This window comes from Lactuca saligna, chromosome 3 (assembly GCF_052625555.1).
Source record: "Lactuca saligna cultivar CGN05327 chromosome 3, ASM5262555v1, whole genome shotgun sequence".
Taxonomy (NCBI): Eukaryota; Viridiplantae; Streptophyta; class Magnoliopsida; order Asterales; family Asteraceae; genus Lactuca; species Lactuca saligna.
In genome coordinates, this window is record NC_136419.1 from 219,391,232 (window position 1) to 219,416,629 (window position 25,398).

Here is a 25,398-nt window from a genome sequence, read left to right on the forward strand (position 1 = left end):
AGAAGTAATTTAAATGATATTTATTTTAGGTTTAAAATTATGTTTTTTTTTAATTGTAATCATAATTTTAGATTTTAAATATTATATCTTTTTTTGTTTTTAAAATATTATGTTTTATAAAAATATATTCATTTTAGTGATTAAAAAAAACATAAAAAGAAAAAAAAAACAAAAAGAAAAAGAAAAAAGGAAAAAAAATAAAAAATAAAACATATTTATTTTCAAAAAAATTGGTGTTGTATCTTATTATCTATTTTCCCACTTGGTGTTGTAACCCCATTTACTTATGTGACATTTAAATGACACAACTTGATATTGCATCTTGTTACCCATACCCCATACCCAATGCTCTAAGGTTAGGCAACCCGTAGGAGAGATTAGAGGTTTTCCATAATTTCCCAGTGTTTTTGATCCATCCACTTATAAAATGTGTTTTGAATTTTATATCTTAATTATGAGTTTCTATCTTTAATTAAAATTAAGGGTATATAAGTCAAAAGCCATTGTTTTTATAATCTATATCTCATAAAATTACATCAGTTATCCAAGTGTTTGATCATAATATCACATTATAAACCATTGACCACGTATTTTGAATATTACCAAATTCAAAAGTCTTCAACAAATTAAAACATATCAGCAAATCCAAAATTTCGTCATTCAACTATTATCAAGTTTGGCCCCCACAAAATCAAGTCACAGTCCAAAATAACCCTAAAAATATGGGTAGATGGTGAGAATAGAAAATCTTTACCTGTACAGTTTGTATTTAAGGGGCGAAATTTACTATAAACATCTAGAAATTTCAGTTTTTTTTTTCTTTTCTTTATTTATGCTGCGAGTGTTCCTTCATTGACTTGGCTATCATCGATAAAATCTGAAGTTTGGGATTTAGGTTTTATAACAACACGAGAAAACCCGTATCCAAGAGAGTTTCCACTAGTTTCACATAGCTGAAAAAAAGAGTGTTTATTAAAAATAAATCATTTTATTTATAGAGAAAAGATGAAAAATAAAAGTATGATTTGATACCTCGGTTAGTTCTGAGAGGTGACGTGTTCTAAACTCATTGATTGTGGCAGCTATTTCGGACATTGGTAATTTAGCCTATCAAAAATAAGTTTGAGAAAATGTTTCTGAATTCTGATCTATTTATTGCAGAAATAAACAATACTTTTATTTACTTAAATAAAATCAAACATTAAGTACCAACTTTTTAGAAATTTGCCCTTATAGGTCTAGATGCAAGAAAAGAAATAACAATGCTTTTATTTATTTGTGTTATAGCATCCAGCATCCAACTTCTTTTTTTTTTCTATTCAGCATTGTGCTTTTTTTCTTACCAAGTCTAAGGCATTGTACTTTCTTTTTTATACTTTGAAAAGGTCGAACAATTATAGCAATGAAAATTGGTATAATCAATTTTTAAAGTATGATGCTATAATAAGAAGCAATGAAAGTAGAGTGCTATAAAAAAAAAAGGGCAAAAATAAATAAAAACAAATTGTATTTTCATTGTTTTATACATTTAGACACTTTGACTATTTTAGATAGTGATTAAACCATTAATATTTTTTTGATTTTGGATTTTTATAAAAGCATAATGTATGTATACCATTTTATCGATTTAGTCACTGAATTATCATCATAGTTTTCAATAAAAAAGCAGATAATAACCTGAAATTGAAAACCGGATAGCATTTAATGGAATATATAAAACAAGGCCTTACTTGTGCAAGAACAGCAGCTGCTAGCTGTAAACTTGGCTCTAAAGTCTCTGGCACAACCTGCATTGTGTTTTTTTACTCAAAGTTAATATGGTGTGAGGGATTTATATGAAAAGGAAGAGTAAAACAATATTGATACAAAACCCAAATTAAGACAAGTGTCAAGATCAAGGAAGGAAAGGAATGCTTCATTCCATTGTAAAGAAAAATGTTGTTTCTTGAAGCAATGTGATTCTTCCCATTTTGTTAATTTTCATTCCTCAAACAGCAGAGTGTTTTTTTTTTCATTTCATCATGGAATGGAACTCAAAAAAATAAAATGAAAAATAAATTTTGGAAATCGTCATGATTTTAATTAAATTACAATTTTGATTTTTTAATGACCTTGTATCATGTTATTTTTTTAATTTTGTAAACAGCAACGCCATTTTATTTATTTGTGTATTATAGCATACTACTTTATTTCTTTCTGTTACACTTTACATTTTTTTTCTTATTAAGGCATCATACTTCAAAAAATCTACCCAGTTATAACTTATAACAGCAAAATTTGCTTTGTATTTCAATGACATTGCCATTATTGAGTGGATTTTTCAAAGTATAACGATGGATGTTATATTAAAAAAATCAATAAAAATGTTTTGCTATTTCTTGCATTATTACTCTTTGTAAATAAAATAACTTTAAGGGTAAATGCAAGAAACAGCAATGTAGTTTCATTGATTTGTTTATTAGGGCGTCCAGCTTTCATTTTTCCTATTATGACATTGAACTTTAAAACTCTACCCAATTATAGCAATGCCATCAAAATACAAACCAATTTCACCACCATAACAAGGTACATTTTTCAAAGTATAACATCTTAATAATAAAATTTCAAAATACAATTCTATAATTGGATAGAAAATTTTGAAGTACAATGCTATAATATAAAAGAACTGTAAGTAAGATGTAATAAAATAATAAATTAAAGTAGACTGATACTTCTTGCATTTAGCCCAAATAACTAAACAACGAATAAAGTAGAGTAATATAAAAAACTCATGAAAAATAGAGGCTATAATTTAAGCAGTTAGTACAACATATTTTAAAACTTGTATCGAATTATAGCAATGAAAATTGGTTTATATTTGAAAAACTTTGCTAGATTTTTCAAAAAGTTTGATGCGCCGATAATAAACAAAAGTAGGTTGGTATTTGCTGTAAAGAGAAAAATACCGCTGTTGCTCCAGCTTTCTCCAAATTGAGTCCATGATCAACATCATGAGCACGTACAAAAGTCTTCACATTGGGGAAGTATTTGCTGAGAGCCCAAACAGTTCTATAATTTGCACCAGGTGTATCCAAAGTTATTGCTGCAGCACAGGCCCTTTCTGCCCCAATTTTATGAAGAACCTGAAAAATCAATCAATAAACATTAAATAAATCAATGAAAGTACAGTGCTATCTCTTACAAATGTGTTTGTTTTGTGTTGGTGTTGTGATAGAAATTGAAATTGGGTGGGGGTGGGGGTGGGGTTCACCTCTCGACTACCAGCATCACCAAAGTATACAGGAAGGTCAAGTGCGCGTCCCACTGCTACTCGATCACTGGTGATCATGGAAATTTTAGATGCCAATTCACTACTTATCATATAATTCATAAAAAGTAAGGGATGAATGGAAAAGAAACAACCATGTACTTTCATATATTTGTGTGTATTACAGCGTCTTACTTTCTTTCTATTACAACAACTTTTTTTTTCTTATTAAAGCCATTGTTATACTTTGAGAAGTCCACCCAACCATATATGGTATCGCACTTGTTTTTTTTCTTATTATACAAGTGAAAACGGTTTTGTATTTAAGTGGCATTTGTGTAGCAGCCTATAACTAGGTAGATTTTCCAAATTACAATGTACTTTCATATATTTGTCTTTTCATTCTATTACAGAATTGTACTTTCAATTTTTTTTTCTTATTAGGCCATTGTAATTTAGAAAATCAACCCAATTACAGCATTTTATTTTTAATTTCTTTTTCTTATCATAGCAGTGAAAAGTGCTTTGTACTTGGATGACATTGCCATAATTGGGTAGATTTGCTAAAGTACATTGCTGTAATAAGGAAAAATGAAAGTAAGATGCAATCATTGAAAGTGCATTGCTATTTCTTGCATAAGAATTTATAAAAAAGCAAGAGATGTGGATAAGTGTAAAAGTTAGGTGAGAGAAACAGTATAGGCTAGTTATTATACACTTCACAAACAGTAAGGGCTAAATGCAAGTAACAACAATGTACATTCATATATTTGTGTATTATAGCATCCAATTTTCATTTCTTTCTATTACAGCATTGTACTATCAGGTTTTTTCTTATTAAATATCTACCCAATTATAGCATTGTACTTTTATTTATTGTTTCTTATTATAGCAGTGAAAATTGCTTTGTATTCAGATGACATTGCTATAACTGTGTATATTATTTTCTAAAGGTACAATGCTGTAACGAAGAGATGTGATAAGTGTGTGAGAAGACACTTAAGGAACATAAAAGTAAAATAACTCCATACCTCCTCACGTCAAGAGCAACAAATGGAATAAGTCTTTCAGAAAGCAGCTGGGCAATGATCTGAAAGAACCAAAAAAGTTAAAATAAAAATATTTAAACATCACATAAAAATAGCCACCAACATCATGTTCATGTCCATCTTATTAACCTTAGTTAAATTCAATAATACAACACAATTTTAAGATTAGAATATACCTGGCCTACACGTCCAAAACCACATATAATGATATGATCCTGCAAATCATCCGTCTGAAAATAGGATACATCAAATTACAAGAAATTAGAAATGAACAGAATACTTGATCCATGTAGTTTCCAAAATCACATTATTAAATAAATCTACAGATGTGATGCTATTTTCTGAAACCTTCTTTTCTTGACATATAGCAACTAGATTCACTCAAAAAAAAAAGCACTTTACATACTAAATTCCATGTCCAATGCTTTCCCTCCAACTTTTTGTGTCATTTTCTAATTTCCCCCTAAAAGATATACATTTGGGAAAAGTAATTTTTGGGATATTATATATTACCTCACTTTCTACAGGTAATAGACTACGAACATCTTGCTGTTCGAAGCGAGATGCTATTAACTGCCCTCCAGCAGCTAACCATGGTGTGATAGCCATTGAAATCCCCACCACAAGAAATAGCAAAGAAGACAGCTGAGAAGTCATTATACCCTGAAATAAAACCATAAAATTATAAATTATAAACATAGTAACTGTACTAAAATACATAATATAATTTCGCCCGGTTCCATGGCTTAAAGAAAAGGAATAGACGTTTGGTTCATAGGATGTTTTGGAAGGAATGGAATCTGTCAAAGGAATTGGAATCAGATAGAATCATAATCTGAAAAGCGTTTGGCTGGCAAGAAACGAGATGGAAATAAATTCAATAATAATAAAAAAAATTATTGATTTTGGAATTTTTCTTTTTATTTAGATTATTTTTTGTTTCTGTAAATATAAATACTTAAATTTCTTAATTTTATTAATGTCAAAATATAATGAGGGTATTTTGGTCATTTGATAAAAAGAGAAGAATGGAACCGAATTCCTTCCACCCTCCCTAATGAATCATGAAATCCACCAACCACAGAATTCGAAGATTCCGATGGAGTTGAATACTTGAATCCCATCCATTCGTCAAACTTACACATCACCAGAGCCAGAGAGTGTTTTTTTGCAGAATATTTTTGGAAGGAATGAAATCCATCAAAGGAATTGGAACATGAAAGAATCCTAATCTGTCATGTGCTTGGTTGGCAGAAAATGAGAAGGAATTTAATAACAAAATAACTAAATCATTTTTTTATTTTTTATCTATTACAAATAATATCCAATCAAAAATTTTATTATCGATATATAACGAGCGTATTTTGGTCTTTTAACCAAAAAAAAAAAGAATGGAACTGCATTCCTTTTAGCCTCCCCTAGGAATAGTGAAATCCATCAAACATGGAATTTGCATACCTGATTGACAGCTTCACCAAAGGCCACAAATGCAAATTCTCCACCAGGTGCAAGTAGAAGACCAACTCTGATTGCAGATATCAATGAGACACCAAAAAGCCTACCAACTACAGCCACAAGTATGGTCTTCCCAACAAGCAGAAGCCCTAAAGTCCCCATAATAACAGGAAAGTTTGAAACTAGAAGTTTTGGATCAATTGACATTCCAACCTGAAAAAAAATAAAAAAATCAAGTCCTTTGAAATCCCCTTCTTTTGTAAATGGTACAATTCTAGATGAGAGCATCCACAATAGGGAGCTTATTGGGTCATATTAAGCTACCAAATAGTCAACTCTCCTATTGTGGAGTTTTTTGGAATACATGTGCAAGTACAAGCTTAATTATAGAGTTTTTCATTCATTGGGACTGAATGCCACGTCATCAGTCACTTTGTTAATTCCTTGTTTGTATATCACTATATTGTATGAATCCTGAGATGTCGAGTTCAGGATTTTTATACAAGATACAAACAAGGGAACTAACTAACTGATGACATGGCATTCAGTCCCACAACTGATGATGTGGCATTCAGTTCAATAGAAGGTATACCGTCATGAAGAAGAGGCCTAATAGAAGGCCACGATATGGAGCAATATCTGATTCAACTTGCAAAGAGAATTCAGTTTCTGCAAGTAGCAAACCAGCCAAAAATGCTCCTAGTGCCATGGAAAGCCCAGCCTGAGAAAATAAATATGAATGACAAAATGATTTTTTAAATATTTATATAAAGATAGTTAAATTAAGTGTGCTCACCCTCGCAGTAAGGAGACTAGTTCCCAGGATAACCAGGAGAGTATTTGCAGAGAATATTTCTGCATTCTGCATCTCGGCAATTTGCTTGTAAATTGGCCGAAGTAACTGCAAGTTCCAAGAGGGGAAATAAGCTAACAATTGCCCATAAAATGCATCAAAACTTCTATCATTATACTCTGAGCATGTTTTATTATAATGAATTAAATGCATGAAATAGCAATTTACTTTAATATATTTGTTTATTATAGCATCATACTTCCATTTTTATCCTATTACAGCATTTTACTTTGAAAAATCCACCCAATGATAGCAATATCATCCAAATACAATGCAATTTACATTGCTATAATTAGGTAGATTTTTCAAAAGGACAATATCGTAATATGAAAAAGATACAATGCTACAATTGGATAGATTTTTCAAAGTAAAATACTGTAATGAGAAAAAAAATGAAAATACAATGTTGTAGTCGAAAAAGATGGAAGTTAGATGCTATGTAAACAAATAAAAGGAAGTACATTGTTATTTCTTGCATTTAACTTTAACCCTTATACTTGGAGATGGGATCTTATAGGGAGCTTGCAACAGTTTTTTTGGGTCTCGATCAGGGTGTAGGAACTATGCCGTGTCTGGTTTGCAGACTTATTCTGATGGAATCTGTCAGAATTGGAATTCAAGATTCCATTCCATGTTTGGTTCATTAGTTGTTAAATGGATGGAAATCAATTCCGTTGGAATCCTTTAAATTCCATGTTCGATGGATTTCACTATTCCTAGGGATGGCGGAAGGAAATTTAATTTCATTCATTAGTTTTTTGAAAAGACCAAAGTACCTTCATTATTGTTTAATGTAAAAGATTCAATTATATATATATATATATATACACACACACACACACACATTAAACAATAGATATTTAAATGTAAATATATATTAATTTTTATTATTGAATTCCATTCCATTTCCTGCCAACCAAACACATGACAGATTATGGATCCTTCAAATTCCAATTCGTTTAACAGATTCCATTCCTTCCAAAAACATTCTAACCAAACACCCCTAAGAGAGTAAAGGTTATGACGTTATGCACCCAAATGAAATTATTAAAGAAGGGTACAAGTTGGATCATGTTAAGAATCAAATGCAGATGTTGTAATTAATTTCATAAATTGTATAGAAAGTTTACCAAGCGTCCTCCAGCAATAATGGCGCTAATAGCAACAAGTGCCTTCACAGCAGCCAATCCAAGAGCTTCAGCAATTGCTTGGAAGCCAATCTGAGAGCATAAAAGGATTGTTCATTGATGAGGGGAGTTAGAACTATCAAATCAGGTTACAAGCAAAACAACATCTTAGGCTTTGTAACATATATAAGGTTTGGCTTTTGTATCTATAAAAAACAACATATTAGTTACGGGGTTTTGTTTCAAAACCAAACCCAACAGTATCTTAATATGACATGATTATCATAACATATATAAATTCTCAATGGAAACCGTAAATGCATGTTACTTATTTTAATTTTTAACATACTTATTCAATTCAACACAGACGTTTTGAATATTTAATATTTCTGATCAGTTTGGGTTTTTTTTTGGTTTTCATAATTTCTCATTTTTGGTTAGGTTTCAACTTTTTTTGCATGCCCATATGAAAAACAGATCCAGTTGAACCGGGCTAGAAACTGGTTATTTAGGTTTGGTTTTGGTTTTGACTTAAAGAACATAGTCATTAAATGAATGGTGTGTGTTGATAAAAATACTTACCCCTCCTTTTGATGAATTTGGTGAAATAAGAGGTATGAGAATCAGCAAAACAACAACAGCCAAGTCCTGACAAAAAAGAGACATATCAGAAAAATAAAAATAAAAAGTAGCATGATTTCTGAAGATAGAGAGAATGAGCAAGAAAACATACCTGAAAAAGTAAAACAGAGAATGTAGCTCGTCCATGACGTGATGTGCTCTCACCTCGTTCCTGCAATACCTGTACAAGTAGAAGATTGATATCAACTTAATGGGATAAGTGCAAGAAATAGCAATCTCTTTTATTTATTTTTAGTTATAGCATTCTCTTTTCATTTCTTTCTTCCAATTACAGCATTGTACTTTTATTTTTTTCTTTTCTTATTAAGCCATTGTACTTTGAAAAACCTACCCCATTATAACTGTGAAAATGTTTTTATATTTGATTTAATGGGCTAAGTGCTAGAAACAGCAACTTACTCTAATTTACTTGTTTATTATAGCATTCTATTTGCATTTCTTCCAATTACAACTTCCTACTTACAAAAGAAATTCATAATAAAACATTATTTTTTGAAAAATCTACCATATTACAGCATCATCCTTTCAAAAAGAATTTATTATTAGGGCATTGTCTGTGAAAATCTCAGTGAAAATGATCTGTATTTGGATGACATTCTACTAATTGGGTAGATTTTTAAAAGTACAAGGCTATAATAGAAAGAAAAAAATGATTGTAAGATGCTATAATAAATAAACAAATCAATGAAAGTACTGGTGATTACCTGGAGGACAACAGCAGTGGAAGATAGTGCCAGGCCATTACCAATGACAATTGCAGCAGGCCCTAGCTGTCCACAAACAAAATGGGCAACCATTCCAACAACAACAGCTGTCGCCAAGACCTGTGTAACAAGGATTTAAATATTGGGAGTAATGCAAAAAAATAATAATAATAATGATTTAGGCTTGTTAATAGTTATAAAAACCAAATGATTGCAATTTACCTGAGCAGAACCTAATCCAAAAACATATTTCTTCATGGAACTCAGCCTTTCAACAGAAAGCTGCAGAGAGTTTACAGTTTTAATCAACTTTCTTCTGATACAGATGCACAAACTTAAGATAAACTAAGGGCTAAATGCAAGAGCTAGCAACGCACATCCATTTATTTGTTTATTATACCATTTCATTTTTCATTTCATATTGTTACTGCATTGTACTTTGAAAAATATAGACAATTATAGCAATGCCATTCAAATATAAAGCAATTTTAATTGCTATAATTGAGTATATTTTTCAAAGTGCAATGCCTCAATAAGAAAAGATTGAAAATACAATGTTGTAGCAGAAAAAATGCTGTACTAACAAATAAATGATGGTATGTTGTTATTTCTTGTATTTAGCCCCAAACTAAAATCAGACTTAGGTATACTAACCTCGAGGCCAATATTGAAAAGCAAGAAAACAACTCCAAATTCAGCTATTGCTTTTGTAGCATGTACATTGCGTATAATTGAAAGACCATATGGTCCAATCAAGATGCCAGCAGTCAGATACCCAAGAACAGGACTGCCTGGAGACACAATCAGATGAAAGAATCAAAAGATTAGGTCATGACAAACTGTATTCCTATAACCATAGAATGCTGTAAACTTAAAAATATAAATGATCGAGATTTATTTAAAAAAAAAAAAAAAAAAAAAAAAAAACATAATAACTAATAAACAAGATTTTAGGGACATGATCATTTGATATTTTGACATGCAATTTCAAAGATAAAGCATATAACAATGTTAGCATAAATATACCTCCAGGAAGTTTCTGGAATATAGGAACAAAGATAACACTGGCAAGTAATAACCATAGAATGTCCAACAGGGAAGCTTCTTCTTCATTCATCTGAATAGATTAAGCATGAGATCAGTAAGCATAAAGCACTAAACTAAATAGCATTCATTGCCCAACTTGAGACAAATGGTAAACAGCAGCATACCTCTTGATGAGGAAGCATTGCAATAAGCTTTTTGACTCTCATTGGTAATTTCCTTATTTGTTTGACCAATGGCTTAGCATTTGATGAAACTTCATCAATACTTGTGGTGATAATGTCAGGTTGTTGAAATAGTTGATGGATCCTTTCTTCCCGTTTAGCATAAAAAGCAAAACTGACATGTATATAGTCATCACATGATAAGAGGAAAAGAATTTCAGGACCAAATATTAGTAAGTGACTAGTTCTTTTTTTCTTTTAAATTACCGAATTAGAAAGAAATTTATACCCTGCCGCAAGAAGCATAGAGCCAAGCACAAGTTTAGGTATTTGTGATCTTGTGGAATCGATTAGCCATTGAAAAAATGAAGTAGGAGTAAACTCGGTATCATCCTCTGCAGAAGAGAAAAACGATGCTGAAAAGAAACGGGAGGACTTCTTCAACAATGTTTTAGAAGAATTTAATGGTGAAGTGTCTTTGGTCAAATCCTTCTGCGTTTCTGGCTTTTTTGTTTGACTTTTCGTCTTTTCTGCATCATATTCCACCTCTTTAGATGGTAAACTTGGTTTCCCATTCTCTTGTTCACTGTCATCAGAAAATCTCGACTCTTCAAACATTTGGCTATCTATTACATCTTCAGTGGTGGAAGAACCCTCAATAGATCCATCAACAATTATCTCCACAGAATTTCCTTGAATGCCCTTATCATCCTCACCCATTGAATCCTCATTTAAACTTTCAGAGGTATCCACAGGGGAGATGGGAAGCAATTTCTCAGCTTTCTGCAATGCAATTTCAGCATCATTAACACGTTTCGTAGCCTCCAGTTCAAAAGCAACAGCTTCCTCGGCTAAAAGCATTATATTTGCCACATCCTCTTCAGCTCTCAAAGCTTCCATCTCTGCTTTCTTTGCAAGATCTTTAAGCGTTTCCACTTCTCTTTCCAACCCATCTTTCCTATTCTGCAACTGAGTCAATGTTCCTTGACAATTAGCCAAAGTCAAAAGACACTCTCTTATATCTTCCTGAGCGATAAAGACAGCTTCCTCTTCTTCTCTCAATGGATTTAAATTTTTTTCTTCACTTTCATTTTCCATACTTGTTCTTTCTTTAGCAACTTCTAGCGAATCAAGAGCCAATGTAAGCCTAGCCTCAGATAATGATAGTGCCATTGCAGCTCTCTGAACAGCTTCATTAGCAGCAACCTCTTCATTTGTAATCTCTTCAATCAAAAGCAAAGTTGAATTGACACTATCTTGAACACTTGAAGCTTCATCTTTTAGTGCTATTGCTGCTTCTGATACCCTTTGAGCCTTTTCTTCAAACATGGTACTGTTAAGTTGAGCAATCTCCAATTCCTTAAGTGCCTTCTGCAACACTTTCTTTAATTCATCTACACTTGGGTTCTCTGTTTCCTCATCTTCCCCCTCGTCATTTAACTTTTCTGGACCAAAATTAGTGTCCCCTGTTGGGTTCTCTTCACTACTACTCTCAATAAAATCAACATCCCTCTCCGTCCCATCTATATATGCAATTGAATCATTTCCTTGACATGCTACTTTAACTCCTCTTGATGTCTTAAGTATACAGAGAGTGGATTTCGGTTTACTATAACTCCACAAACAACTTTTCAACTCACCTCCACTATGACTAGACAAAATCAATTTCTTTAACTTCTTTCTAGGCCCAACAAACACGAGCCTTGTGTTGCCAAACAATTTGTAATCATACCTTGAGCGCACAGTTAGCTGCTTTAATGCTCTATAACTAGTACCTTCACTGCCACGGATTTGAAAACTACATGAAATATCCATATTTACCTCGCTTTCACTTTCTAACTATAAACTACTGATAGAACCAACTCTCCTTTTTGTGTCGTCATTCACCTGTTGAAGCAAATTGATTTCACACATACTTCAGAAAAGAATCAAACATGCATGCTATATACATGTGCTTAATAATCCAAATTTCAGTCATCCAAAGTCTAATTTGTATAATATGTGTAGTTAATTTCAAGCATAATTCACAGTTTCTATAGTTGTTGAATCTCTTATTGATGTCAAATTTGCCACCAAAAAAAATTAAAAAAACAAACTGGATTACAACTCAGATGTACCTAAAAACTCTACTACTGTAACTTAAGCAAAATTCACTTCAAAATAAACAAAAACACACAATCAGAAATTACTTAATATTAATATATATCCATTCAGAAATCATGCTCAAGTATAGTACATATACTCTATCTCAATGTCTATATAAAAACAAGCATCATTCCTACATACAAACTCAAAAATAACAAAACAACCACTTTTTTTCTGCATGTGTGAATGTCGATATGCAGATAGGTTCGACATGTCAAATTTCAAGTCAATTCTTGATAGCTCGACTTCAAAATTCATTATAAGTACCCTACAGAACATCACAACCATGTCCTACTCAAAGCTAATCAATTATTAAGCTATCTTCGTACATTCCAGTTCAAATTTTTGTATATGTATCGATCGGACGACATCTGTATAAAATGTCTATATAAATTCGAAATAATTATGTACAGATGACAGCTCATTCGTGTTCGAATAACAAAAGTTTCGATCATCCAATGTCTAGTTTCTAACAAGTTGACTTCAATATTGGCTAAATATGCTCTAGAAAACACTAAAATAATCAACAAATTAACCGCAATCAAGCTTCCGTTCTACATTCTACTTCGATTTCCAAACTTAAAAGAGCATGTATATGTGTGTAGTTAGAACTGTATACGCGTGTGCAGATGAAGTGAAAACTTACTGATCGATCGTTACATGTGGACTAAGACCGGAAGGTTGAGCTCGAAAAATATCAATGGCGGATTTTCTCAGGAAAAAATTAGGTTAAAAATGGAAATGATGAAGGGATGATGACGTCAGTGGCCCAGGGGAAGGGGAGGAGAGTGTTGTGTCTAAAAAGAAAGAATATACTAAAAGAGTAAAAGATGCCTTAAAAATCTGGGCTGAGCTTGTTAATCGGGTCGGACATAAACGGATTACAGCAGTGATCGTTGGATACAAGATTAATATAATGGGAAATTGAGTAACGTAACTCGTATAAATTTGATAAGAATTTGATAACAATAATTATTTTTTTATAAATTTTAGAGTAAATTACATGAATGGTCCTTTAAGTTTGCATTTTTTTTCTCGAAGTAGTCCTTACAAAAGGTTTTTCCCCTAAATGGTACCTACGGACGTAACATTAATGTTAACGGTCCTTGTGTTGGATGTCCGTCTAAAGCAACGTTAACATGCTCCCATGTGTTTGCACATGAGGATATTTTAGTCATTTCTCCTAATGATACCTACGGACGTAACATTGACGTGAACGGTCCTTGTGTTGAATGTCCGTCTAAAGCAACGTTAACATGCTCCCATGTGCTTGCACATGAGGATATTTTAGTCATTTCTCCTAAAAGGATCGTTTGTGAACAATTATCCGAAGAGGTATATTACCCTCTTCTTCCCCCCAATGTGATCGACCACTGTAACCTATAAAGAACGAAGTAAACGCAATAGAATGCCAATATGCGCATGTGGAAATTGCAATCTTGTTATTGTCACATCGTGGTCTGATTGCAACCCTGTAAGGTGATTTTGGTCCTATATTCGTAATGAGAGGAGGTACGATCAGATTGGGTGGTTTGATGAGCCCATATGCCTTAGATCGGTGGAAGTGATACTTGGGTTACTCAGGTCTATGAACAAGCTCCAAAGAATCCTTTCAACCGGTTACAATGCAAGCAAGGATGTATAAGTTAATACTTGTATTCAGTTGGGGTCTTTTTGCAATTTTTTACCTGAAGCATGCTTGATTAGAGTTTGATGTGGTAAAAGACTATGACAACCCGAAATTTCTTTCTTGTACAAACCATTCAAATCAATCAAGTTCAAACTTGTTTTTGCTATCTTCTAGCATTGTTTAGAGTCAGTTAAAGTGTTCTAAGCCTTGTATCTTCAAAGTTAGGGTTTAGAAAGGAGTCCCGCAAGTTCAACACTTCAAAAATCGGCCAAACACTCCAACTTAAGGAGTGTACGGCTGTACACATGGAGTGTACGACCGTACACCCCCTTCTGGTTGTACACTCTCATGTATAAATGAGAGTGTTAGCCTCCTTTCACCTCTTTTCCCACTCTTAAGCCGAAAATTCAACTTCTCTCTCAAGTATCATCCGATTTTGCTTCTAGATCTTCAAGTTGTAAGTGTTTTCTTCCTTCTATTTGATGATTCGTTACACTATCTAGTAAGGATCTACCATTTCATCCATGAAATTACTCATTTTGATTAGATCTTCAAGTGTTCTCCAAGAACACCAAGCACATCTACTAAGTTTTGGACATCAAACACCCCTAAAGGCTTCTCTATTGTAAGTACCACTCCTTGTGCTTGTTTCTTACTGACTTTACTCCTTAGAAAACATATAGAACATGATCAATAAGAAGTGTATGGTCGTACACCCCTTTATTTGGTGCTTAATGGCCTTAAAACTCATGTTCTAGGCTAGCACTTGATCAAGAACACTTAGAGAATGAAAGATAGAACCTTGGAATACCCTTTTGACCATTTTTACATGATTATCAAGGGTGTACGGCATACACTCCTTGTATGGTCGTACACACCCTTTTTAGGGCCCAAAATGGCATTTAACTCTCAATAAGGTTAAGTATTGGTCAAGACACACTACCTAGATGCTTAAGAGGACTTTAAAACACTCAATGACATGTTTCACCATGAGTGTACGGCTGTACACTCACTTGGATCGTACACTCTGGCCGTACACACACATGAAACACAACATCTTGGTCGTAAACACTAATGTGTGGCCATATACCCATTATATGCAACCCTTAGTACTTCTAGCACTTGAATCGAAGTGTTTTCTATAACCTAGGGTGTCTTTCCTTACATAATTAGTTGTTTAAACACTAATTGTAAACGTGTATGTATGTATGTATGTATATATATATATATATATATATATATATATATATATATATATATATCATTATATGATAAATAGGATCCGTGTGTGTACTTAAGTCTTCACTTGGCACTTAGCATCTTATACCACTCGTTCATCCAAACCACTCACTACAGGTGAGTTCATACCCCTTAATCTACCTTTTAAATGATTTTAAATGCTTTTATGGGGGGGGGGGGGGGAGTACAAGTTGAAACATTATAGTTATTATATCATTCACATGTGATTAATAACTATCAAACAAATGGATTTACTATACTTTTAACTGTTTTATCAAGCAAACCACTTCAAAATGTTTATTAAACTTGTTCTTATATGCCAAACCTTTTCTTTTAACTCTTTTAAACTTATATATAGTCAAAACCATGTCTAATGCATATATAGTTATATAAGTAAGGTTGGGAGGACTTAGGACTAACAACTCACTTTATTTCATGTTCTTTGTTTAGTTGTTGACTTAGAGTAGCCTGTTGTTTGTTCGAGTGTTGTTTGATCTTTAGTTATATATTATGTATAGATGTATAGACATAAAACCTTTTATCTCAGTTCAATACCTTTGGGTAGCAAAGGTGTTCAAACATGTTCATTATACAAACAACTCTACAAGTAAACTATAATAGGTATAGTTTAGGAAGTCACTACTCACTATTTCTAGTACAATGAAACATACAAAGAGTCAGTTCATACATGAGTCAATAGATACTATAAAGAGAAACAGGTAGAGAATACTATAACAAGAAACAATACTCAATATAAAGAGAAACAGATAGAGAATACTATAGTGAGAAACAATACATACTATATACTATACAAGAGAACATATTATGATGAGAAACAAAGAGAACATACTACATACTAGACAGATAGAACATACACTACACTAGTACATACAATACATATACAATAATACTATAACATAAATGTGAGTCACTACTTCGGGGCATGGCATCACCGTTATCTCTCGTTTTGTAACCAGAGTCTCCTGTAAGGAGAGCGTGAATTTATGTATAGATCTATACGGGACTGATCATCCTACACCTTGCTGCTAGCTACAGTGGGACCTGCAGGTCTACGGGTGACGAATGTCATACCATTTCGACGTCTTCGAGCGTCGTGTTTTACTAAGTCGATCAAGTATGGTTACAATTATATCACATTATACCTTAATTAACAATTGGTTTAAGGTGGTTAGTACAACATTAGTCATTATAATACAACACTACAATACTTTATTATTTCTCATTGCATTCACATTGTGATCTTCTCACATAAACAGTAATGTAAAAACTATATTTTGTTAATCATAGTCACACTTGGGAAAAATACACACTTTTACAAGAAACAAACACTCAGAACATTTGATGCCTTGGTAGAAGGCTACTTTTAGTAGAAAATATAGGATTTTCTAGGAGATACAAACATTTACTACAAACTTTTACAAACTTATACATTAAACACTTACAAACATTTTCATACAAACAATGACACTAAAATGCTTATGAACTCCCTAGCTTTAAAGCTGATAAACTCTTTCAAAATAACTTGTATTCTCATGTCATCGGTAGATAGGTACCAATGCCAGGTTTTGAGAAGATGGAGCACGTTCAAGACTCATCTCTTATTTTGATTCATATTTTTGGTGTCTTATAACTATACAGAACACACTTGTATTAAATTATATTATTAATGTAATGGATGATGTTGTTGCTTGTTTACTATTATGCTTTGTTGTGATATTGTACATGATGTCCTCCGCCCCAGAACGTTTCCGCCGTTCCGGTTTTGGGGTGTGACAAAGACTGTCTTACCCCTATCTTAGCTTGATTTAACTCAAGGCCCAATCCAAAGGTCCAAAAGTTAAACTATGAATCAAAGCCCAACATATGGCCCAATTTTCCGAATTGGGCCCAAACCTTTACATGGTCTTATTCAAAGGCCCAACCATTTAGTCCAGTCCAAACATTTGGCATTTCTAATGGCCTAATATCTCATAATCATAAAGTGTGACAACCCGAAATTTCCATTCTGAACAAACCATACCAAGCCAATAGAAGTTAGAACAGTTACAGTAAAATTTTAGACTTTGGGTATAAGTTTGAGTATTTCATGTTTATCACTTAAGGAGATATTAGGAGAGTGGATGCACTAGGGTTTTGTGCAACACTGTTATTCCAATACTCTATGACATTAGAGTTCATTATGGGAATAAAATATTTTCTGCCAAAAATCTCAGGACTATATATAGAAATCTGAACCATATTCATTCATTAGTTGCATTTCCAACTAGAGAAAAGCCGAATTCTCTCTCACGGATCTTCATGTTTTATCCCAAATCGTGAGTACCTTTCTCTAGTTGTATTATATGGCTTATAATGTGCTTAATAACATTAATTTCATAACAAAACAACTAGATTCGTGAGTTTACCGCCCAAGAACACCTTGGGGAGTAAACTCCTAAAAAGATGCCTAGTCCTTCCCCCGTGATTTGTAACTACCTTAGGCTTGTATGTTAGTGTGTATATGACTAGAAAACATCAAAATCGGATCAAGACCCCGAGATTTGGGAGTTTACCGCCCAAGAACACTTGGAGAGTAAACTCCATTTTAAGGGCCAAAGGTGTGCCCAATGTCCCTCAAAGCCTTGGAACTCAACATAGGGACTACCATTACATGTTTAGACCACCAAAACAATTAAAAATCAAAGCTAGAAGTGAGTTCACAGCCAAGAAGGTTCTAGGGCCGTGAACTCCATGTTTTTGTGCCAAAATGCCCTAAAAACACCCCTTAAGCCAAGAGGCTAATTTGGGCATGTACCTAAATGATTTTAGGACTAGCTAACACACTTAGAACACCAAGAGTAAGGTGTTCACGGCCCAAAAGGTTCTAGGGCCGTGAACTCCATAAAATGGTGCCAAATGGTGCCATAAACTCTTCTAAAGCCAAGTACAAAAGCCTAGTTTTATTCCTAGTGAAATTAAGGACTTGAAAACACCATAAACATCCTCCCAAGGGAGATTACGACCGTAATCTCCAAGGGATATGGTCCCGGGGCTGTAAACTCCTCAAAGGAGTTAAAAGGAAGCCCAAACACTTGTTTAAGCCTTGAAGCAATTCACCATTTGAGTTGTAATAAAGTTAAGCCTCATTTAGTGACCCAAGATAGAGTTTACGGCCAAGAGTTTATTTATTTCTCAAGTCAAGTTGCTTTGGTGAAGGCAACCCAAAAGGACCATGCACAACCGGGTCAAGTACTTGCCTAATATAGTTGCAGCCTTAGACACTATTCCAACACACATATCTGCACACTCACGAACGACCTATAGTAGACGACGGGGCACGAACGAAGACAATGATTGTGCCTACAGCCGGCATCGTCGGTGGCAGTTCTTCTTCAACGAGATCGACGGTTCTCGACTGTGGTGGGTGGCGGATGAGAGCTTTACGTGGCGGCCGCTAGCTGATCGGAAAACGAATGGAGAATGGTGGCGACAACGATAGAGACGAAAGGGGGTATAAGGATGGAGAGGTGGCGGCTGAACGATGACACTTAGGGTTAGGGTTATGGAGGAGTCGAAGAGTTATATACCCAGTTCATACAACTTCAGCCCATAATGACGAAAAAGGCCTCTCCTTCTCCATTTTCTTTCAAATTTAATCCAAATGTTATCAAACGACCCTTCCTATACAAAACCCTTTTCAATTTAAATCCAGAATTTAGCATTTAGTCCCTGCTCCCAATAATCTATTCAATGTAAGTCTAGATAATACCATACACCCCCTAACTACTGAAAATCTTTACAAAATAAGTCCCGAACTACACTTTTAACCCCCATCTTCTAAAATTGTAACAATTAACCCTCGAGACCAACACTTTGCTACATAATTATTGATTTTAGGGCTACTATACATTCATTAATTAATTAATTTATTTAATAAACAAGGTGTTACATTATAAAGTATTCTTAAACATCATAGTGAATCAAATAAATAGTGTCGAAAGAACTCCAGGGGATGTTGTGCAATCATGTCGGGCCCTTCCCTTAGGAACCAGAAGTACCTAAAACATTTAAACCGCAAAACCATAAACACAAAGCTTAGTGAGTTCGCCCAAAATACCACATAACCATACAGGCCCCACACACAATATATTGGGCTCCACCCATTCTGTAACGACGTAAAAGTTCAACCAAAATTTAAAATTTCAAAAACACATTAATTTTAACAATTAACCATAAAATGCCACAATGTCAATCCCCCAAAACCCAGGTACAAAATAAAATAGTGTATAAAACTCCAGGATCCTCTCAAACATAAAACAATCTCCGGTGTGTGTGTCTACAATCAAGCCGACGCCTTCCGGTGATCCTGAGAAGTACCTGAAACACATAACACATAACACGATAAGCATAAATCTTAGTGAGTTCCCCAAAATACTATGCACAACTCATTAGCTACTCTAGTCCATAACTCAATAAGACCTTCCAGTCAATGTGTCTCAGTGGAACCCTCCAGTCCTAACTCAGTAAACTCATAGCAACAATATTCAACAATAATTCACAATAGACAATGCAGAATACCACAATACACAGATAAACACATAAAACAGCTCAATCACATAAAGATACCACTCTTGGTAAGTATAGTGAGAAGACTCACCTCGTAAGTAAGCTAAGTGAATGAATACTCTAGCACACAAATCCCCAAGTCTAGCCTCCTCCTAATCACACAAGATAGTTATCTAATTAACTCTTTAAATTACACATTTACTTAGTCATCTCTCTCACTCTCTTGAAGTGGGGAAAAGACCAATTTACCCCTCCATGGTTTCCCAAAGACATGGTTGACCAAACCCTAAGTCAACAGAAGTCAAACTCGAGTCAACAGTCCATGTTAACCCTACTCGTCGAGTGCACTCATGGGAATCGACGAGTCTGCTCGTCATCCACAAAATCATTCAAAAGTCTAGCTCAACTCGCCGAGGTTACCCATCAACTCGCCAAGTTGTTGCGCAATCAAAACCATCAGGACAACCCCATCCGACTCGGCGAGTCCATTCAGACCCATATCTCATTCAATCGTTTTCAAGGTAGAGAACCTCCCCAAACTCTAGATCTATACTTCTAAGGCTCATCAACCACGCAAAGTCACAAGCTTTACGCCCATGCATGGCATTTTGAGCTTAAAATGCCAAAACACACCCTAAAAGGGGTTTTCACTCAAGATCTCTATTATGGTTGAAAAAAGCATGGACTTTTGGACTCTATGGATCTCACATGGTCCATATCTGAAGTTCAACCCTCTCACTGAACACAAAACACTCAAGGTCCTCATATTTGGGTGGAAAAATCCTAAATTCACAAAACCAAGTGATCTATACGAAATAATGAGAAAGGTGCAAGCTTTATACCTTTCCCAGAAGCTGTGAAGTGAAATAACCACAGATCCAACAACACTCTTTTTTCCCTTGGCTTGGAAATATTCTTTTCTATTCACAAGATGCACCAAACACTCACAATTAGCAAAGTACTCTCTCTCTCTCTAAGCTCAAAGGTCGGTTAGGGTTTGCTCTCCAAGAAGGGTAGCCGCAAATGAGGCTATAAGTGCCTTTAAATAGGCCCCAAACCTGGGGATTTAGGGTTTCTCATCCCGGTTCCTACTCGGTGAGTCGACTCCTCGGACTCATCGAGTAGGTCATTAAACCCTCATGGCACTTCGTGACTCTACTCGACGAGTTGGGGCACCGACTCGTCGAGTAGCTCAAGAAATAAATAAATAAATAATATAGCTGGATGTCCAGATGTTACAATTCTCCCCCACTAGAATCAGACTTCTCCCCCGAAATCATCATCTGAAAATAACTCTGGATATTGCTCTCGCGTCTCGGACTCCGACTCCCACATCAACTCGGACCCTCTCCAATGTTGCCACTGGCCCTGAACCAGGGTTACCTCCTTGTTCCTCAGAACCTTCACCTTTTGATCCATGATTGCAATCATTCGCTCAATGTAATTCAAGCTCACATCCACCTGAATGTCCTCTCGTGGTACCATTACCATCTCATTGGCTACACACTTCCTCAGCTGAGATACGTGGAAGGTGTTATAAATCTGACTCAAATTTGCAGATAGATCCAAAATGTATGCTACCCTACCCACCCTGACAGTCACCCTGAAAGGCCCGATGTATCGGGAACCAAGCTTGCCCCGATTCCTGATTCGGATTTGTAACGCCTATATATTCGGGCTAGTCAATTTAGAGATAATAGGGGTCGAAAATGACATTTTAATAAATAACCTTAACCAAGCTTTAGAATATGTCTCAAGGGTTCTGTACATATAAAGAATGCCGAAATCCGAGTTATAACGAAGAAGTTATGGCCCGTCGAAGTTTTACAGCAAAATCAGCACAACACCGGGAGACGTAAATAGTGAATTTTTTATAAAGGACTTTTTAGCCTTGGTGACCCAAAAAAAAGTTGTAGTATACGTTAAATTGAGAGCGTCCATAAAAAGAATGCCCAAATCTGACTTCGTATGAGGAAGTTATGAATTTTCTAAGATTTGACATAGTAGTGCACGGTCCGAAACTCGAATTTTAGTTCGAGCGGTTTTTGGACTACACGACCTAAATAAGAGTTGAAGATATCATTAATATAAGCTCAACGATAAAAAGATAGACGAAAATGGAGTCCATATGTAGAAGTTATGAATTTTACGCAGACATTTAACAGTATAATCACCTCCTACTATTAAATTTAATATCGGTCGAGAATTAGCCGATAGAGTCTAAATGAAAGTTGTAGATCTTGTTTTCACCTACGCGTGGATATAAAGAACATCAAAAAAAGATCTTGTATGCGAAAGTTATGGGGTTTAGAAGTCGGCAGGGTAAATTATGTTACATTAAAAATAGTGGTTGATAATTTAAATAATATATATGATGAAATTAAAACATTATCAAAAGAATTTAAATTTCATAAATTATAACAATAGTTAATTAAAATAGTGAGTAATATAATTATTTTATTCTGGAAAGAAAACTTCCTTAACGAGGGTCCCATACCCGAATAATCTCTCGATGCAAATATATGGTTATGCATCATGCACTGGAGTAGTGTGATAATTTGAATATGAATTAATAGTTTATTCATCATATTTTCCACATGTCTTAGTAAGTCACCACAATTAATTTTATACACATGTAAAACGTGAGCAGAGACCATTAAATGATTTAATTTTCATAAGTGTTATATTATTTATTGTTCAAATTAATTATAGTTTTACATCAACTAAATGTAATTATTATTATTATATAGTTAATAAAAATGACATAAATATTTTCAATAACGTATGATTACCAAAAATTTAACCATATAATTTTATTCTGCGGATATTTGTCTAGTTGTATTAATATATATTCCAGTTTTCAAGTTTAAAGGAAGCTTCTACTCGGTAATTCAAGTCTGGTTCATGCTACTTACCCCTGGTGTAAACCGGATTTAGTCATACAAATTCAGTTTTTACTAGGGGTGAGTAAACCCAAACCGAGAAACCGACGAAACCGAAACCGAATCAAAACCAACGATGTGGGTTTTAAATTTGTAAAAAGCGACTTTCCGGGTTCGGTTTCGGTTTTGCCCCCAGAAACCGACCCAACAACCCGAGAAACCGACCCCTCTTTAAAACCGAGAAACCGACCCAACAAACCCGCAAACCCGATGTTTTTTACTGATTATTTTATATATATATATATATATATATATTAAAAAAATAAAAAAATAAATAAAAGAAGCTTAGGTGCTTTTTTAATTATTTAACTAATTGTTACATTTCTGGAAAATGGGTTTAAACCCAAAGTCCATGGGTTTAAACCCAGAAACCGTAAGTGTATGGGTTGAACCTAAGAAACCGAGAAACCGCCCAAACCGATATCAGAAATTGAGAAACCGAACCGACCAGAAACTGTGACATCCCCAAAATCACGGCCAGAAAAGACCGATTTTGTTTATGCTTTATAAAAATCAGAGTACTTCATTTTATAAAAAGGTTGCGGAATTTGTTCCCAGAAAAACATGGTAAATACGTTATTAAAACATTTTCGAAGAAACGTATTTATTTCATTTTAAAACGTTTGGGATGTCATCGTTAATACATGAACATAAGCATAAACAGAACTTAGAATTATTCACACTAGTGGTCTACATCTCTTTAAATCTCTCAGTGTAATGTCACTTCATATCAACACCTGTGATATAAATAAACTGAGTGGGTCAGGTTGGGAAACCTGGTGAGCACATAGGGATTTCAATCCCACAATGTTATACCATATATATAGTTTAAAATTCACAAAATATACAATTTCACCATACATATATATAAACAACTCTTATCCCACCCCGTCGATCCTCGCAACGAGGCTATCCATACTCTCGGACCTAAGATTAGTCGTTTTACCTACTCCATACTCTCGGATCAGAAATGAACGAATTTACCAAATCCATACTCTCGGACTAGGGACGAATGACTAATCCATACTCTCGGATTAAAGATGAATGATTATGCCTAATCCATACTCTCGGACTAGGGACAATAGCTAATCCATACTCTCGGATTAACGACGAATGATTATGCCTAATCCATATTCTCGGACTAGGGACAATGACTATGTCTAATCCATACTCCCGGATAAGTGACATATACTAACTTCTATTCTCTGAGTTTAACTCACTTGTACTCGTAAGAATATACTACCCAATATTCCTCATATTTAATTTAGGTCTACTCTTTATCCTAAATTATCAAATATAATCAGGTATGTTGTTTAACACGAATTTCAAGCAACATCAATTAACTCGCACATAAACATATAATCAATACTTCAATCAATACTTGTATTAAAATCATGTTCATGAAAGGGACTATGCACTCACCTGAGAAGGTGGTGACTCGGTACTCGGACAGCGCTTCATTTACTTTAAAATAATTTCCTTCGACGAAACCTAGTATTATCACCAATAGACTTTAGTCTATTATTCACCGAGACTAATTAATAGTCTAGATATTATTACTATTATATAAGCGTTAAAAAAAAATACTTATATAACCCATAATAATAGCCCAAGTATTTATTATATGTTCTTAATAACGTTAATATAATTAAATAAAAACTATATTAAAAATAGTGTAGGCGTAGCTCACTTACAACGTGTTTTATAGAAAACCAGGCTTTGCTTGGAGCAGTGTTTCCAAGCCGAAAAGCTCTTCTTCTCGGAGCCGTTGAGCACTCCGGGGCTTCCACCTCGTGCTAGGGAGGTTCCCTAGGCTTTTCGGGGGATTTCGGGGCTAGAGAGAGGTTCTAGAGAGAGAGTAAAGAGAAGAAAGAATGGGAAAGGTGTGAAGAAAATGAGGGTGGGAGAGGTGATATTTATAGGGTGAAAATGGCTGAACTTGGTGCCACATGTCACCATCTAGTGGCAAGACTTGGGGAGAAAGCAATGATCAAGATTGTGCCACATCACCCCAACACACTTCCGACTTCTAAAATCCATAACTTTCACATACGACCTCCGTTTTTGACGTTCTTTATATCCACGCGTAGGTAAAAATAATATCTCCGTCGGCTAATTCTCGACCGATCTTAAATTTAACAGTACGAGGCGTTTAGACTGTTAAATGACCGCGAAGAATTCGTAACTCCTTCATACGGACTCCGTTTTCGTCTGTCTTTTTACCATTGAGTTCCTATTAATGAGATCTTCAACTCTCATTTATTTCACGTAAGCCAAAAACCTCTCAAACTAAAATTCGAGTTTCGGGCTGTATACTGCTAAGCCGAATCTTAGAAAAATCATAACTTCCTCATACGAAGTCAGATTTGGGCGTTCTTTTTATCGACGCTCTTAGTTTAAGATATTCTACGACTTTTGTTTAGATTGCTAAGGCTAAAAAGTCTTCTATCGTAAATTCACTATTTACATCTTCCGGTGCCGTGCCGGTTTTGCCGTAAAACTTCGGCGGGCCATAAGTTCTTCGTTATAACTTGGATTTCGGCGTTCTTTATATGTACGGAAACCTTGTGACATATTATAAAACTTGGTTA

The 25,398-nt window shown here is 34.4% G+C and overlaps 1 protein-coding gene across 1 annotated transcript; it reads right to left on the reverse strand.

Moving 5' to 3' along the window:
* Positions 1–634: 634 nt before the first annotated feature.
* On the reverse strand, positions 635–13,253 carry LOC145037842 (K(+) efflux antiporter 2, chloroplastic-like). The gene is made up of 21 exons (XM_078986584.1): positions 13,077–13,253; positions 10,575–12,172; positions 10,289–10,460; positions 10,104–10,194; positions 9,732–9,868; positions 9,300–9,359; positions 9,078–9,197; positions 8,465–8,533; positions 8,314–8,379; positions 7,735–7,824; positions 6,548–6,652; positions 6,344–6,472; positions 5,755–5,964; positions 4,810–4,959; positions 4,473–4,526; positions 4,279–4,337; positions 3,251–3,317; positions 2,946–3,122; positions 1,731–1,787; positions 1,033–1,107; positions 635–953 (listed from the first exon to the last, which is right to left on the reverse strand). The coding sequence occupies exons 2-21, from the start codon at positions 12,098–12,100 to the stop codon at positions 831–833; spliced, it is 3,537 nt and encodes a 1,178-aa protein (XP_078842710.1). The 5' UTR covers positions 12,101–12,172; positions 13,077–13,253; the 3' UTR covers positions 635–830.
* Positions 13,254–25,398: the final 12,145 nt, after the last annotated feature.